The 16,377-nt window shown below is 46.2% G+C and overlaps 1 protein-coding gene across 1 annotated transcript in view; it reads left to right on the top strand.

The window, feature by feature from the left end:
* The window catches only part of Alpk2 (alpha kinase 2), a 112,873-nt gene that overhangs the window by 82,822 nt on the left and 13,674 nt on the right, over window positions 1-16,377 (top strand). Inside the window, exons 8-12 of the mRNA XM_050157996.1 lie at window positions 649-796; window positions 7,510-7,637; window positions 7,736-7,771; window positions 10,084-10,358; window positions 10,744-10,832. Of these exons, the coding sequence (XP_050013953.1) occupies window positions 649-796; window positions 7,510-7,637; window positions 7,736-7,771; window positions 10,084-10,358; window positions 10,744-10,832 (676 nt within the window). The remainder of the gene's footprint in view (window positions 1-648; window positions 797-7,509; window positions 7,638-7,735; window positions 7,772-10,083; window positions 10,359-10,743; window positions 10,833-16,377) is intronic.

Here is a 16,377-nt window from a genome sequence, read left to right on the forward strand (position 1 = left end):
CAGAGGACCCAGGTTCAATTCCCAGCATTCACATGGAGGTTCACAACCATCTATAATTTTAGTTCCAGGGAATCTGATGGCCTCTTCCGACCCCTGCAGACACCAAGCACACACACGGTGCACAGATATATGTGCATATAAAGTTAAATAAATCTAAATTAGAAACCAGAAATAAGCTGGGCGGTGGTGACACACACCTTTAATCTCAGTACTCGGGAGGCAGAGGCGGGCAGATCTCTGTGAGTTCGAGGCCAGCCTGGTCTACAAGAGCTAGTTCCAGAATAGGCTCCAAAGCTACAGAGAAACCCTGTCTCGAAAAACAAACAAACAAAACAACAAAACAAAACAAAAAAAACAGAATAGCTCAAGTTCTATTTTGCTAGGAGCATTATAGACCTTTGGAATTTAAGTAACGAAAAGGAAGTGTTTTCTATTAGGGTGCTTCATTTGTTCCCCAGGGGTGCATTTGAGCAGCCACGGCTCTCGGGTGCTTTATTTGTTCCCACGGTTGCATTTGAGCAGCCACGGCTCCCGGGTTGCTCCATCTGTGATTTAGGGACCTGCTCCCTGTCTCTCAGGACTGTTGCTGATACCCGAGGTGAAGTGCGAAGGCCTCTCGTCTACACTAACCTGCAAATGTGCTTCTAGCCCCAGTGCTGCTGAAGAAGATCCAGGCTGAGATGGCTCCCGACCGCTCTGGGAATGTGAAGCTGAGCTGCCAGTTTGCAGAGATCCACGAGGATTCGACCATCTGCTGGACGAAAGATTCACAGTCAATAGCCCAGGTCAAGAGAAGGTGGGACGCTTGTCCACCCCGACTGTCCACTCACTTTTGCCCTGTTACTTAGTGTGGTTGTCATAAGAGGAAATGAGAGGCAAGTTGAGACAGAGATTCCATATCCAATGTCATTGGATATGAAGTGCCCCTCCCCCGCCAAAGGCTCCTGAGCTAAAGGCTTGATTGACAGGTGATGGGCTTTGGAGAACGAATTAGAACGTGAGGGCTCTGACGGAACTGGACAGTCCTCTGATGGCTTCCTAACTTGGTGGCATTACTGGGGAGAGGGGGTGGAAACTCGGATGTGGGGCCTGGTTGAAGCAGGTTATCTGGGGTGCGCCTTTGAAGGCGCCTTGTCTGTGGCTCTTGTCTCTCTGTTTCTTGGCTGCCGTGAAGTGAGGGCTTCCAGCCTCCATGCCCTTCTTCCCTGACAGAGACCCAGAAACATGGAGTCAACTGGCCACGGCTCGAAACCTCAAGTCAAAAGGAAGTCTTTGTCAGACATTTCTGTCAGAGTGAAGAAAGGCTAACCCAGTATCCAAGAGGAAGAATGGTGCCCAGTGTCCCAACAGGGAACATGGTGGCTGGCTCTTGCTTCAGCTCTGCCATCTTTGAGTTGTGCATCCTGCGAATTGCAGGCTCTCTGGTTCCAGTTTTTAGTCAGGATGCAGACAGTGTGACATTCTAGTTTGAAGGCCTCCAGGCCTACCGGGCCTAAGGTTAAAAAACTCTCTGGAACTCTTATCTATGGATGTTTTCTGATTCAGAACCTCCCATTGATCTAACAAAGGTCAAATAAAGCTAAGGAGAAGATAGAGGTGGAGGAGAGCCACAAGGTCACAGAAAAATAAAGCTTTTGAGGAAGAGAAACAGCTTCCCTTAAGATAGAAAGAGCATATTATATCCAGGTCCTTAAGTTGTCGCAGGAGTCAGAGAAGGAGGTGAGTGTGAGCATCATTGCCTAAACACATCATGTAGGCCAGCCCACTCAGCTGCCTAAATCAGCCCCAGGAATGAAGGAATGCCTGTTCAAAAAACCTGTGCAGTCCTGGCTCATCTGACAAGTCCTCCAATCAGTGGAGGTCAGTGTAACTTAAGCAGCTCCCAAGAGCTTCTTTCGGCCCAGAGAGGCCCCGGGAAAGCTCCCAGAGTCCTTGGGAATATTCCTATCCTTTTGATCTCAATAGGAACAGACTGAAAAGGTGGTAAATATGAACCCCTATATTCAAACATTCCTGCTTGAAACGAATGTCTGGAGACTATTTCTCGAATGTAACCCATTACCCCGTCTGTCTTGTACTTGGCTTAAAAACAATTATAACAGCGAAGAAGTGCTTTGATTTGTAAATCCTGGCAGCCCCCTAGAGCTTCACTTCTAACAAACTCATTATTGATTTTAATTCTTCTCTGAAGCTGTCAATCAAGAACAATTAACCGGCACTTCCCGCCTTGTTTAATCAACTCTTCTCATGCTAGGCTCAGATAAGTGTTGGCACTTCTCAGGTCCTCTTTGTATCTACGGAATATTCCCAAAATCCCAGCCTCCCTCTAGGGAGCACGCGTCACTAGCAAGCAGTCAAGGCCTTTAAAGTCTTTGTAACATTTGCTTTGTTTCTTCTTAGAAATAGCTTAGACCAATTTGTGTTCGTATTGCTGCTTGAGAAAGTTTGTAAGTCACAACTCCGCTGTCCATTGACAAATCGTTTGCATGATTTCAGATGGTTTTCAAAAGCTTGCTAATTCCTCTCACCCTTACGTCCAGCTCAGTACGTGATGTTTATCCGGCCCTACCTGAAGTAGCTCAGGGCCTTATTGCGTCAGCTGACTCTCCATCACTCTAGTGAAATAACCCGAGATAACGTCCTCATAGTGGAGCGTTATCTTTCTCACACTGTAGAGGTTCTGTCTAGGACTTGGCAGACCTGTCAGTCCGGGTCTGTGATGGGTGTTCCCGATGCCAGTGAGAGGGGCAAGGCCTGTGTTAGAGTGAAATGCTGACGTCATAGCTAAGAGTACAGGCTCGAGGGCCACAATCCCCCTTGAGGACATGTCCTCAAAAATATAAAGATCAACTTTGTTTTTAATTGTTTTTTATTGAGCTATATATTTTTCTCCACTATCCTCCCTTCCTATCCTCTCCCCTTCTGCCCTCTCCTTGTAACTCCTATGACTCAGGAGATCTTGTTTTTTTCACCTCCCTATATAGATCCACGCATGTCTCCTTAGGGTCCTATTTGTCGTCTAGTTTACCTGGGGTTGTGGCCTGTAGGCTGGTTTTTCTTTGCTTTATGTCTAAAAGCCACTTATGAGTGAGTACATATTATATTTGTCTTTCTAGATCTGGGTTACCTCACTCAATATGGTTTTTTTCTAGATCCATCCATTTGCCTGCAAATTTCAAGATGTCACTATTTTTTACTGTTGTGTAGTACTCCATCGTGTTAATGTATCACATTTTCTTTATCCATTCTTCAGTTGAGGGGCATTTAGGTTGTTTGCAGGTTCTGTGGTTATTACAAATAATGCTGCTATGAACATAGGTGAGCATTGAGCACGTGTCCTTGTGGTATGATTGAACGTCTTTTGGGTTTATACCCAACAACAGTATTGCTGGGTCTTGAGGTAGATTGTTTCCTAACTTTCTGAGAAATCACCATACTTATTTCCAAAGCATCTGTACAAGTTTGTACTCCCACCAGCAATGGAAGAGAATTCCCCTCACCCCACATCCTCTCCAGCATAAGCTGTCATCAGTGATTTTGATCTTGGCCATTCTGACAGGTATAAGATAGAATCTTAGAATTGTTTTGATTTGCATTTGATTTGATTTGATTTACATCTGATGGCTAAGTATGTTGAGCATTTCCTTAAGTATCTTTTAACCCTTTAAGATTTTTCTGTTGAGAGTTCTCTGTTTAGGTCTGTACCTCATTTTTTTTAATTGGATTATTCGTTCTTTTGATGTCAAGTTTCTTGAATTCTTCATATATTTTAGAGATCAGACCTCTGTCTGATGTGGGGTTGATGAGGATCTTTTCCCAATCTGTAGGCTGCCATTTTGTCTTGTTGACCATGTCCTTTGTTTTACAGAAGCTTCTCAGTTTTAGGAGGTTCCATTTATTAATTGTTGCTCTCAGTGTCTGTGGTACTGGGGTTATATTTAGGAACTGGTATCCTGTGCCAATGAGTTCAAGTGTATTTCTCACTTTCTCTTCTATGAGGTTCAGTGTGGTTGGCTTTATGTTGAGGTCTTTGATCCATTTGGACTTGAGTTTTGTGTATGGAGATAGATATGGATCTATTTTCATTCTTTTGCATGTTGATATCCAGTTTTTCTTGCACCATTTGTTGAATATGCTTTCTTTTTTTCCATTTTATATTTTGAATTTAAAAACCAACTTCTATGCCTTACCTCCTAAAGGACCCACTAGCATCACCCTGGGGACAAATCTTTAGCATATGCACTTTCTGGAGGACATTCAATACCCAAATTATAGCATTTGCCAAGGTATAGATTTCAAAGAGGTGAACTCTCTCAAAGGTGAATTTAACATAGCAAAGGTCTTAAACTCATCAAATGAGAAGGGAATAAATAATATGGTAAAACTGTTCAAATGGGCATTTGAGGAATGAAGATCTAAATAGCCAATATGGTAAAAGGATATAGAAGACATATTTTTTAATAAATATGAGGTCAGCTTATGTTTAACAGGCACTAAACTTGTGAGTTATCTTTTCTTCTGCACAGAAACCTTCAAGTCAATACATGACTCAAAACTGTCTGGGAAGATCATTTTATTGTCCGTTTTTGTTTCATGAGCTGGGATCTCACTAGTTGCCCAGGCTGGTCCTGAACTTACAATCCTTCTGTTTCAACTTCCTTCATAGTTGACAGTACAGGCTGAACCACTGCATAGAGCTGGATGTGTTCTATTTTAAATACTGAACAGCAAAGGCAAATGCAGAGCAATCTCCTGTAAGCAAAGTCACCTTGTGGTAAGCCTGTGGTGACTTGTGACCTACCAGGGACATGCAGTCACCTCTGGCCTCTGTCCAGTTTTAGGTAGTTTCCTTACAGGCTACAGTTCGGAAGTTGGGAGTCAGAATGTGTCCTTGTGGGCAGGGCTTGTAGACCCTAGTCACACCACAAAAATATATAAATAAGTAAAACAAATGCAGTGGCAGGCACTGTGTGCGTGTGTGGCAGTGATGTGTCTTGGCTCTGGGGAGCTTTCAAGTTGGCAATCTCTAAGGCTCTTGTGGCCATTCAGACTCTTTTGGCTACTAGGAACCCACTCTCCTCGCTGGGAAAAATAGACGCTTGGGAGTGTCATGAGATTTTGCAGGAAGCATCATGTACAGGAGTGGTCCAGCTGATAACTGGGTGAGGTCTTTATGCTGGACTCCAGGCAACAACAAACTGGGTGCTACTGAAGGTACATCCCCATCAGATGATTCTGGAGAGGAAAAACCAAGGACTGTTCAGCCCAGGTTGGGTGCTGAGTGGATGCTGGCAGCTGCCTCCGGTTCCTTGGGAATCGGGTTGGGTGATGTAGTTCTCTGAGGAGTCTGAGATAGGCTTCTCTCTGTGCAGCCAGTTTCACCTTTGGCTGTGTGCTTCTGGTCACACTCTTGGTGTGGACACCTTTGACATTCGTCTTCACAGCTGAGCATCTTCTGTCCATGTAGCCCAGCTGCCCTAACGATGGGGACTCCTTCCTTACAGAGTAACAGATAGGACTCAGCTCTTCTCTCCGACTCAAAAGACACAGATCTCATTTGCTTTCTGCAGTAGCATTGCCGTATTTCCTCTGAGTTAATGGCTGCTTTCCTTCCCCATCACTGAATCCCCATGACTAACCATGAAACGGCCATCTTTGGGACATTAAAAAGTGGTTTTCCTCCATGGAGAAAGTCCATTGACACTACTGAACTCCACCCTCATGACGCATGACCAAGGTGAGGCCTTTTGTTAGAGACTCACATGCCTGGTATCTGCTGCTCCCCATATTCCAGTCAGCAAGCAACATTGTTTTTTTCTGGGTTCACGTGCTGGAAGTTGAGGGTGTGGTTAAGTAGTGTGTCCAAGATTCACCACAGGATTGGAATCCAGGCCTTTCTGAGTTCTCAGTCTTTTTTCCCACAAGGAACTGGGGCAACGAGAGAAGGCAGCAAGACAGATGGGGTCTTCCTGAATCTGGACCAAGAATCAGAGAATTCTTGAGCTTCAGAGATGATGCTAATGGGACGATTTCCTTAAGTTTAACCCCAGCCTTTTAGGGGGATCTTATTACCCCTTCCCATGCCTGTTGCTGTGCAGGCTATACAAACCTAGGAGGGAGAACAGGGGAGAAAGTGACAGGATTTAGTGGGCCTTGTTTTCAACCATTGGTCTACTCCAGGCGGTACCAGTCAAAGAGCTGAAGTCTACTGAACAAAAAACAGCCAACAACAAAGCCTTGTGTTGAGAGAGCAACTGAGACAAACCTAGATGAATGGGTGCTGGTCAAACTATGAGGCAAACCCAAAGGGGAGTGCACCCTGTCTGCCATCCTTGTGGGAGGACGCAACTGCAATGTTTTAGTATAGCTTTGTAGCAAAGCACATTGTTTCCAGTTTTTGAATAAAGACTGCAGCTCTAACCATTGGCGTAATTATCCCCGACTTAAGGGCAGGCAGGAATCAGAAGTTCCTGGGGGAGCCAGCCTAAGGTCAAGCTTCCATCTCTTAGTGTCTCCGTTCCCTCATCATCTGAGGACCGGCAGCAGGGCTTGTGGGTCTCTGAAGCTGTTCTGAGGATACCATGAAGGTGATTTTTTTATTTGCCTGATACTTAGCAAGCACGATACATTATCTGTCATCATCGTCTTTATCCACCATGCCCTCAGGTTTTATATTCATAGGAATTACTAATTAATATTGGGCAGGCAGATGGAGGGATACACATAATCACTAAATGTACATTATTTAAAAGGGCCCCTGACCATGTTTGCAGGGAGACTGGGTCAAGAGAATTGATTGCTTGGGGCCTGGAATTTGAGACCAACCTAGTGAGATCCCATCTCAAAACAAAAATCACCTACCAAGTAGGAGCCCTCAGTTCTGAATCCTCAGGTAAAGCTAGGAGCCACTTTCTTTAGATTTTTAGTGTGTCTATGTTTAGGTTTGGGTTTAGAGTCAATGACTTCCCTCATACACAGGATACCTGTATGGTCAGCCTAATTCAGATAAGTCGAGGCTATACAACCACAGCTCCCAGATTTTAGCACTCGCCCTTCTGACTGTCCTGATGTCAGCCCCCCCAGAACGTTTCTGTGCATTCTTGTTGTGTGTTGGAGTAAGACTATTAAACCAAAACCAGGTGGTGGTAGCACACGCTTTTAATCCCAGCACTTGGGAGGCAGAGGCAGACTCTGTAAGTTTGAGGCTAACCTAGTTTACAAAGTAAGTTCTAGAACAGCCAGGGCTGTTACACAGAGAAACCCGTCTCAAGAAATAATAACAAAAATAATAATAAAATAAAAAAGAAAGAAAAGTAAAAGACTATTAAACCACAATGCAGCGATCCTATGTGTAAATATGTTGTTTAATTAGCAGATTGGGGGAATCTGGTCTATCAGCCAGCCCGATGGCTGCAAGCACAGGGCAGGAAGACCTTAGCTCCTTCCTTCTAGAGAACGCTAGAACTCCAGAACGCTGAAGCATGTGAATATTAATGTCCCCTATTCCAGCGCAGGGGACAACTCCAGTGTTTCCTTGGCCATCGTCCAAGCTGGTCAGAAGGACCAGGGCCTCTATTACTGCTGCCTCAAGAACAGTTATGGAAAAGTCACTGCTGAGTTTAACCTCACAGCGGAAGGTAAACCTCGGCTTCTTCTCGGCTGCTCGTCAAAGCCCCAGGCCCCTGCCAACTCAGAGGGACGCCCTCCTGACTCTGGTCTCTCTGTTTCCTTCTAGTTCTCAAACAGCTTTCCAGTCGCACAGAATATAGAGGTAAGTGACGTCAGCTGACCTGGCAGAGAGTGGGCTCCCCACCAAAACACAGCCAGCTCCTCGAACACACATTGCTCTGTGCACTCTCCCGACCAAGTGCACTCTTCTGTCTCCCAGGAAGGGCTACCTTAGATGCCCGTGATGATGGCTTAGGATCCGTTTCCATGGGGCTAGAGGGGCCATTCTCCCAGCTATAATTTTAGTAGATTTCAAACACCTAGAAATGTATTGTTTGTGGAAAAGACTGAACTGAAGCCATGCAGTTTTGGAAAATTGTCCGGGGGAGTTTGGACTTGAATTTTTCCTCTAGGCATAAATCTTGCTTGCATGGAGCTTTCTAGTCGGTTATGCTTACGTTTTGATCCTTCAGTGTTCTTTTCAGCTAAGCAGGATATAACCTTGTTTGATTGCATTCTAATGAAAAAGTAAAGATGTGCTTGTTTTTGTGCTGTCTTTCAGCGCATCTGGTGTTCTATAGTCTAATAGCTGCTCCTAGACATCCATGCGGCCCCTAGGCTATGCACCGAGTTCCCATAGTCTGGTGCACTCTGAGCTCGCTGTGTCCTGTGTTGTATCTTCACTGGGGAGACATCTGCGGGATCCTGCCTGGCTTATTCGTCTGCTCTTGAAGGGAAGCGTGAGGATTAAGAAAGAAATAGACAAGAGATAGCTGATAGAGTCGGGAAGGCATCTAGTAAATGCTGAAACTTGGTCGTGTTTATTTCTCACAGTCTTTATGTACCCTCGTCCAGAAATGAGGGGAACGTCAAAAGGCTTCTAAAGAATAAAGATACAAAGAATAAACCAAGTAATTACTTTCTCAATACCCCAAACACCAAGTAACCACACCCTAGGTCAAAACATCCTGTTAGTAACCACACCTTAGGCCAAACCTCCTCTCATATACTTTGAAGTAGCAAGACTAAGCTTGAGCTCTCTGACTTTTAGTCAAGGTGGGACGAATTCACACCCATGGGCTCCCCCAGTTGTGTGGTAATCCCTCTGGGAAAATGCCTTGTCAACCTGCACCCGCCTACCCTACCCATTGTGCTGGGAGAGTGGGAAGGCTCTCGACTATGGCCTGTGATCTAAATTACCCCCACACAGCCACTTTTTAACAAGATGTGGTTGCTGGGAAGAACTGCACACAGCAACAAAGCAGCTCCACACACCCCTGCAGCCAGCCCTGCATCAGCACAAGCATAGACAACCTCTGCCACAGCATAGCACCCTGGACCAGTTTTTCAGGAGAGAGAAGCATTGGTGGTCATATCGGGTGAGCATCTGGAAGATGTGCTGCGTGGCATTTAAAGCAAAGAAAATAACTGAGACCTCTGGAAAACAAGCATTGGAGAGAATCAAGATATTCTAGTGTCTAGCACACAGAAAGCAAGAGACTGAGACTGCTGGGTGGGATGGTTGTATCTGTGCCCCTGGCTTTGCTCTGTGTGTGTGTGTGTGTGTGTGTATGTGTGTGTGTGTGTCTTGCCTCAGCTGGATAGTGAGTTTGAAGTCAGCCTGGTCATATGAGACACTGTCTCAAAAGGCAACAAAATCCCTAGAATCGTGATTTGGAAATGGTCTAGCCAACACTGTGATATTACAGACTAACAGGAGTACTTAGGAGACTGAGGCAGAGAAATTGTGAATTCCACGCCAGCTGGGCTGCACAGCATGATTGTCAAAAAGTGGGGGAGGAAGGAAGGAAGGAAAGAAGGAAGGAAGGAAGGAAGGAAGGAAGGAAGGAAGGAAGGAAGGAAGGAAAAAGAAAGGGCTGAGAGACAAGTGCTGCCGGATCTCCTCAATGGTGCTTTTTCCTCTTCTGTTTCACCATCCTTTAGTCTTGCTTCTGGTTACTCTGCACGTCTCTGCTTTTGTTTTACAAGATACACAAAAGTTTTTCCTGGACTCCCCAACTTTGTTCCAACCAACCTTCCCTTGTACACAGCCCTCAGCCTGTTCTCCTTCAATGGTTTCTCTCCTCACTCCTGTTAACTTTGTCTCTGTACAGCACTAACCATGATCTGTCCCTCTGGGTTCTACAGGTCACCTTTATCTTTATCTGCTTTTGGAGGGGGGATATTTGAGACAGGGTTTCTCTGTACAGCTTTGGAGCCTGTCCTGGAACTCACTCTGTGGATCAGGCTGACCTCGAGCTCACAGAGATCTGCTTGCCCCTGCCTCCCGAATGCTGAGATAAAGGCATGTGCCCCCACCACCCCGCAGTCTTTATCCTTATAAAGGAGTTGTAGTTAAATCACAGACTAGGACTGGAGATGATCCCGCCCATTGAAAGCTGTTCTGTGTTGTAGGATGCGAAGAGATAGAATTCAGCCAGCTCATCTTCAAAGAGGACGTCTTCAATGACAGCTACTTCGGGGACCATCTGCGTGGCCAGATCTCCACGGAGGAGCTTCACTTCGGGGAAGGGGTGCACCGCAAAGCTTTCCGTAGCACGGTGATGCAGGGCCTCATGCCGGTCTTCCAGCCCGGCCACGCATGCGTGCTCAAGGTGCACAACGCTGTTGCCCATGGGACCAGAAACAACGATGAACTTGTGCAGAGGAACTACAAACTCGCTGCCCAGGTGGGTGAGGGAGCAAGCGTGGCTCTCTGGGTGAGAGAATGAAGCGCAGCATGAGATGAAAATGAGAGAGTATTTCCATACGGGCATTTGGCTTCTTCAGGGTGAGGATTAAGGCTGAATGTTTGGGGGACAACATTGGCTTCTCGGTCCTCAGAAGGAGTTGGGCTCAGCTCAGGGACACTTCCTTTTGTCACCTGGGGTCCAATGGGCTGTGATCATGTTGGTCCCCAAGGCCAAAAAAAAAAAAAATCCCCTTGGGCAAAGGGCGATATGATGGGGGCTAGGGATCTATTCATCTGACCAATCTCAGAACAGGAATCGTCTTGCTGAGCAATATTCTGAATTCTTCTAACCATCTGGATTACAATGTCTTTGGGGGATACAGGAATGTTACGTTCAGAATACTGCCAGATACTACGCCAAGATCTATGCCGCTGAAGCTCAGCCTTTGGAAGGCTTTGGAGAGGTGCCAGAGTAAGTCTGCTGAGCCTGCCTTGGGTGACTGACTACCTGTGACTTGCTGTGGGTGTGGAGGACTTAGAGGTAGGAGGGTAAGAAGGACCCATTAGTCAAGTGTTTGTTTTTGTCTCTCTGACTCTACATTCCATGGGGGATCACATGGCTGCTGCCCTGTTCTTATTTGATCTCCAGAGGTATAAGAGAATACCTGGTAAGGATTATATTTTTAAATTTAAAAAAATGTAATTATGTGGGGCTGGAAGGATGGCTCAATGGTTAAGAACACTGGCTGCTCTTCCAGAGGACCTGGGTTCAAATTCCATTTACATGGTATCTTATAACTGTTGTAGTCCTAGGGGTTCTGATGCCTTCTTATGGTCTCTCTGGGCACTGCAGGCAAGGGATGAACAGGCAGAAATACAGGCAAAACACCATACAAATAAAAATAAGTTAATTTTTAAAATGTAAATTCTGGCTAATTTGTGTCTTTGCGTGGGGATGTGCACATGGGGGCGCAGAAGCAGGATTCAGAGAGGGGGCTCTATTGTCCTGGAGCTGGAGGGACAGGTGTTTGTGAGTCACTACACGGGGGTACTGGGGACAAAGCTAGAGTTCTCTGCAAGAACAGGAAGTACTCTGAACCATTGAGCCATTTCTCTGTCCCTTGATAGTCTTAAATTTTATTATTATTATTATTATTATTATTATTATTTATTTATTTATTTATGCTGCCAGGGAGATGGCTCAGGGTTTAAGTTCACTTGGTGCTTGTTCAGAGACCTAATTAAATTCCCAGCATCCATTGGTGGGGACTCATGACAGTCTGTAGCTCCAGTCCCAAAGGATCTGGTGCCCTCTTCTGGCTTCCACAGGCACTGCATGGTTGTGATGCAGAGACACATGGATGCAAAACACCTGCACACACAAAACACACATTTTTTAAAAGCTTATATCATTATTGTGCATGTGTGTGCATATACAGTGGCGTTTATGTGCCATGGCACACACGTGGAGGTTAGAGGGTAGCTCTGTGGAGTTGGTTATCTCCTTCTACCTTTCTGTGGTTTCCAGGGATTGAACTCAGGTCACCAGGCTTGTAGAGCAAGTGGCCTTACCTGCTCGGCCACCTCACCAGCACTGCTATTAAGTGAATATATGCTTGAATAGAGGAGTGGATTCTGCCACATTAAATAGATATCACGATATCTACCATGTTAAATCGAAAATTGGACATCCCCACGCATAGATTCCACCTCCACCGCCTTGTCTTAACAGTAAACAAATACACGAGAACAAGAAATGGTCACAACACAACTAAGAAGCAAGACGACACCACAGGAAAGACCAGGGACGCTGGAGCAGAATCTCTTTCCCATAATCCTCTGGGCAGAAAGTATATGCTTCATCCACTCATTGACTGAGTATTTTGAGGCTCAGCAAATTCCTGAGAGTCTGGAGCCTGTGTTTATTAGCTGTTTATGTGATAAGGTCATATTTGCCTGCTAAGTAGAAAGAGAAAGGGCCATGTCAGGACACTGGAGATACAGGAAGAGCAGCCATTTATACATCGGTGAAAACAAGAGGGGAGGAAGGAAGCAGTCCTTGTTTGCATGCTCCCGCTTCCTCAGAAACCCTTCCCCTTGGGTAGCATGATGTAGTAGGCTGCCCCGTACTTTCTGCTTTCTGCCTGGAAGCATGTGACACACGTGTCTAGTACAAGCAGCTTCGTCAGCAGCTTCAGCAAAATTAACAATGCCGCAGAGAAACAACTGCTTCTCTGTTAAACACCAAGCCAGGCGTTGGGGTGAACTCAGTTTCATAATGTAGGCACTTGCCCACTATCTTTCTTGTTCCCTCTTTTTCCTGCCTCTGTTCTCTTAAGTTCTGCCTTAAAGGAGAAAAGGTAGAAATGGTAGCAGAATTTTTAGGGCAAAAGCCCACATTTTGGCAGCTCCAACAGGCTAGGTTTGGACACCTGCCCCAGGATGACCAGTGATGGTGAAAACCAGAGAAAGGAGATTGAATTCATGAATTGGGAAGAGGGATGAAAAAGGAGACCCATGACTCCAAGTTCATCCTTGGGATGCTGACAAGAGCTGTAGGTTGAAATGCAAAAAGAGCCAGGCTGTGGAACTGCATGTCTTTAAACCCTGCACTCGGGAGGGAGGCAAAGGCAGGGTGGACCTCTGTGAATTAGGGGCCAGCCTGGTCTGTAGAGTGAGTTCCAGGATTGCCAGGGCTACACACAGAGAAACCCTGTCTCAAAAAAGAAAGACAGGAAGAATTGTGGCAGGAGGCTAGAAGCATGCATAACTAAGCAAGGAAGAGGGCCAGGTGCATGCATAATTAAACAGTCCTCTATCTCTCCATCTTTGCTTCTGCAAGGTGAGCCAGGGTTGTTGCTGGTGTCTCCTCTGAGGATGTGACCTGGTTCCTGCTGCTGCTCTAGGGTGTTGCTGTGTCCTAGAGGATACACCTTCCTAGGGTGTGGTCTGTCTTGAGAGGTCTTGCTGCTTTTGGAATCCAGGTGTTCAGAGGATGCTGATTTCTGTGGCTTCAGCCTTGATCTGGTGATGAGACAGGTTAGGTAGGCAGGCACCCCTTAAGTTTTGAACACGCATAGGCAAAATCAGGCAGGACTCTGGCCCCAATGCAAGGAGTCAGACACAAAATGAAGGCAGAGCTGCCAAGCTTTCAGTCTGCTTTTAGTTATCTTGTGGACCCAAATGAGGAGTCAGTGCTTTTGTAGTTATTATTTTTATTATTACATTTTTATGAAGTATGTGTATGTGTGTGTGTGTGCACGCACTCACACGTGTATATGTGTGTGTGTGTTACAATAAATGTGTGGAGGTCAGAGGACAACATGTAGGAAAGGGTTCTCTCCTGTGACCGTGAGGGTCCTGGGGTTTGAACTCAGGTCATCAGACTTGGTGGCACTGCCTTTTCCAGCAAGCCATCTCATTGCCCCCACGAAAGCAGTTTCTAAGAGCCCATCGCTAAAACAAGCCGTGGTATCCTAGTGCAGGGGCAGACCTAAGTTTTGTGCAGTTTAACTCTTATACCACGTGGGGCCCTTTTAAAGGAAAAGAACACATAATGCATATCAAGATGGGTTTAGGGGCCTAGAAGGGTGGGCTCAAGTAGGGAGTAGAAGTTGTTTGATGTCATCCGTATTCACCAAATAGGCTGAAGCCCTAAAGACAGATGAGGACATTTTTCTATCAAAAACTTAAATCTCCTGCAGTACCCTGGGAGAATTTGCGGCTACATGTGTGATTAGAGCATACAGAAAGGTAAGCAGTCTCTGAAGGATATCTAGGCCGGATAGATACTCACTGACCTAGACTGGAGAATGCTACATCAGGGATGCATACGTGTGTGCCCTGAGCTGGCCCTGCACACTGCTAGGCTTCCAGTTAAGCTCATATTGCTGGGATCTGGAGGCACTGGACCACAGTCAACCTACCCCCCCCCCAAACACACACACACACACACACACACACACACACACTTCCAGAAATGGGTCCCTAAAGCAGTTTGCTTTTTAGGGAACTTTTGGGATCTCGAAGACAAAACACTCCATACTCCCTGCAGTTTTTGCTTTTGAATTCATGAATATCAATGACATGACATCGTCTATGCAAAACCCCCAACCGGGCAGACACCAAGCTAATTGAGATTGTGAGTAATGCCCAGACTTTGTTCTTGTTCCCCAAAGGCTAAGGAATTAATAAAAACCCAGACAAACCTTGAATCCTTTTGTTTGGTGGGTAATTGGCTAGAAGGAGTCTTCAGAGGGTCCCCTGAGTCTTGCAAATGTGACAAAGCTTGACAGACAGACAAAGGCTTGGTGACCAACCTATTTTTTTTTTTAAGGGATATGCAGCAGGGCCACAGCTCCAAACATGCTCCCTCCCATCCCATCGGAGGGCCCCTAGACACTTCTTTAACAAGACACAAAGGCTGGAAAGAATGCCTTAAGAGCCTTTCATTTGCTCCTCTTTCCCCCTGGAAGTTTCTCTCCTAAGTCACCCTCATGGCTACCCCTAGCTTTCTGCAGGTCTACTCAAATGTCCTTTATTAATAAGCAAGGACTTCTGAGTCTGAGTAAAAAGGACAGCCCCTTCCCCGTTCAGGTGCAGCCTCCTGGGTACCACACCAGACTTCCAGGTGACATTTAACATCCTGCAGTTTGCCATTGCCTGTTACCTCCATTTAAATGCAAGTTTCATGGTTGGGGGGCAGATGGATGGGAAAGAGAAATGAAAAGGACAGGACTTGGGTGCTCCTGGGTGTGGTGGAGGAGAACGTTTATTGTAGATAGAAAGTGTAGGCAGAGATAGGGACATCAGGGAGAGTCCAGAGTCAACATGACCCTCAGCTGGGCCATATGGGAAGATGAGGGCGGGGAAAGGAGAGAGTGGAACCAGGTGCCGCAGCCCGAAGGCCAGAGGAACAAAAGGAGGCAGGTAACCAAAATGTCTGGATTATACAGGGAAGAACTTCTGGTGGGAAGGGCAGTCCAGCCCCTGGGGGTGGGTAGAGGGCAGAATATGCCAACCATGCCCTGTAACAGGTAGGGACTGAGGGGTGCTAGGAGAACCTGGTCCTAGCATTGAACCAGGTCCGCTTTGATGTGCTAAACAGGTGCCTCAGCCATTTGTCCCTGAGTGTGGAACTTAATAGCCAGGGCCTCTGTTTTCTCTATTGGTGTTTGTGAAAGAGTGTCTGGAAGAGTGTTAACACACAGAAGCCACTGAAAATGAGTGTTTGCTGACTGAGTGAAGTATGAATAGGTAAGGGGTGGGTGAGTGGACGGACGGATGGATGGGTAGGTGGGTGGATAGATGGATGGATGCATGCGTGGGTGGGTGGATGGATGGGTAGGTGGGTGGATGGATGGATGGGTGAGTGGATCGATGAGTGGATGCATGCATGTATATATACATGGGTGGGTGGATGGGTGGGTGAATGGGTGGGTAGGTGGATGTGTAGATGGATGGGTGGATGGCTAGATGGGTAGGTGGGTGGGTGGATGCATGCATGCATGTAAACATGGGTGGGTGGATGGACGGGTGGATGGGTGGTAGTTGTTGATCCAATGGATTACTGAGATAAAATGATAGAGCCTGGTATTGTGGCCCAGGACTATAATCTCACACTCGGAGGCTGAGACAGAAGGAGCTAGACTTCTAGGCTAGTCTGGGCTACCTAATGAGTTTGAGACCAGTCTGGCTACCTAGTGAGACCTTATTTATTTATTTACTGGGGATCTGATACCCTCTTTGGGCCTCCGTGGGTACCATGCACCCATGTAGTGTGCATGTATGCAGGTAAAGCATCCATACGCATAAAATAAATAAAAAAATCAAAGCAAAGCCAAAGCTGAACGTGGTGGTTCATGTGTTTAATCCCAGCACTTGGAAGGCAGGGGCAAGCCAATCTCTGTGATTTCCAGGCAAGCCTATTCAATATAGCAAGTTCCAGACCAGCCAGGGCTGTGTCGTTAAACAATGGTCTCAAACAAAACCAAACAAAATGACATTAAAAGTAATGA

The sequence above is a fragment of the Alexandromys fortis genome, unplaced genomic scaffold (assembly GCF_014885135.2).
Source record: "Alexandromys fortis isolate MF-2015 unplaced genomic scaffold, M_Fortis_MF-2015_v1.1 scaffold_94, whole genome shotgun sequence".
Classification (NCBI taxonomy): Eukaryota; Metazoa; Chordata; class Mammalia; order Rodentia; family Cricetidae; genus Alexandromys; species Alexandromys fortis.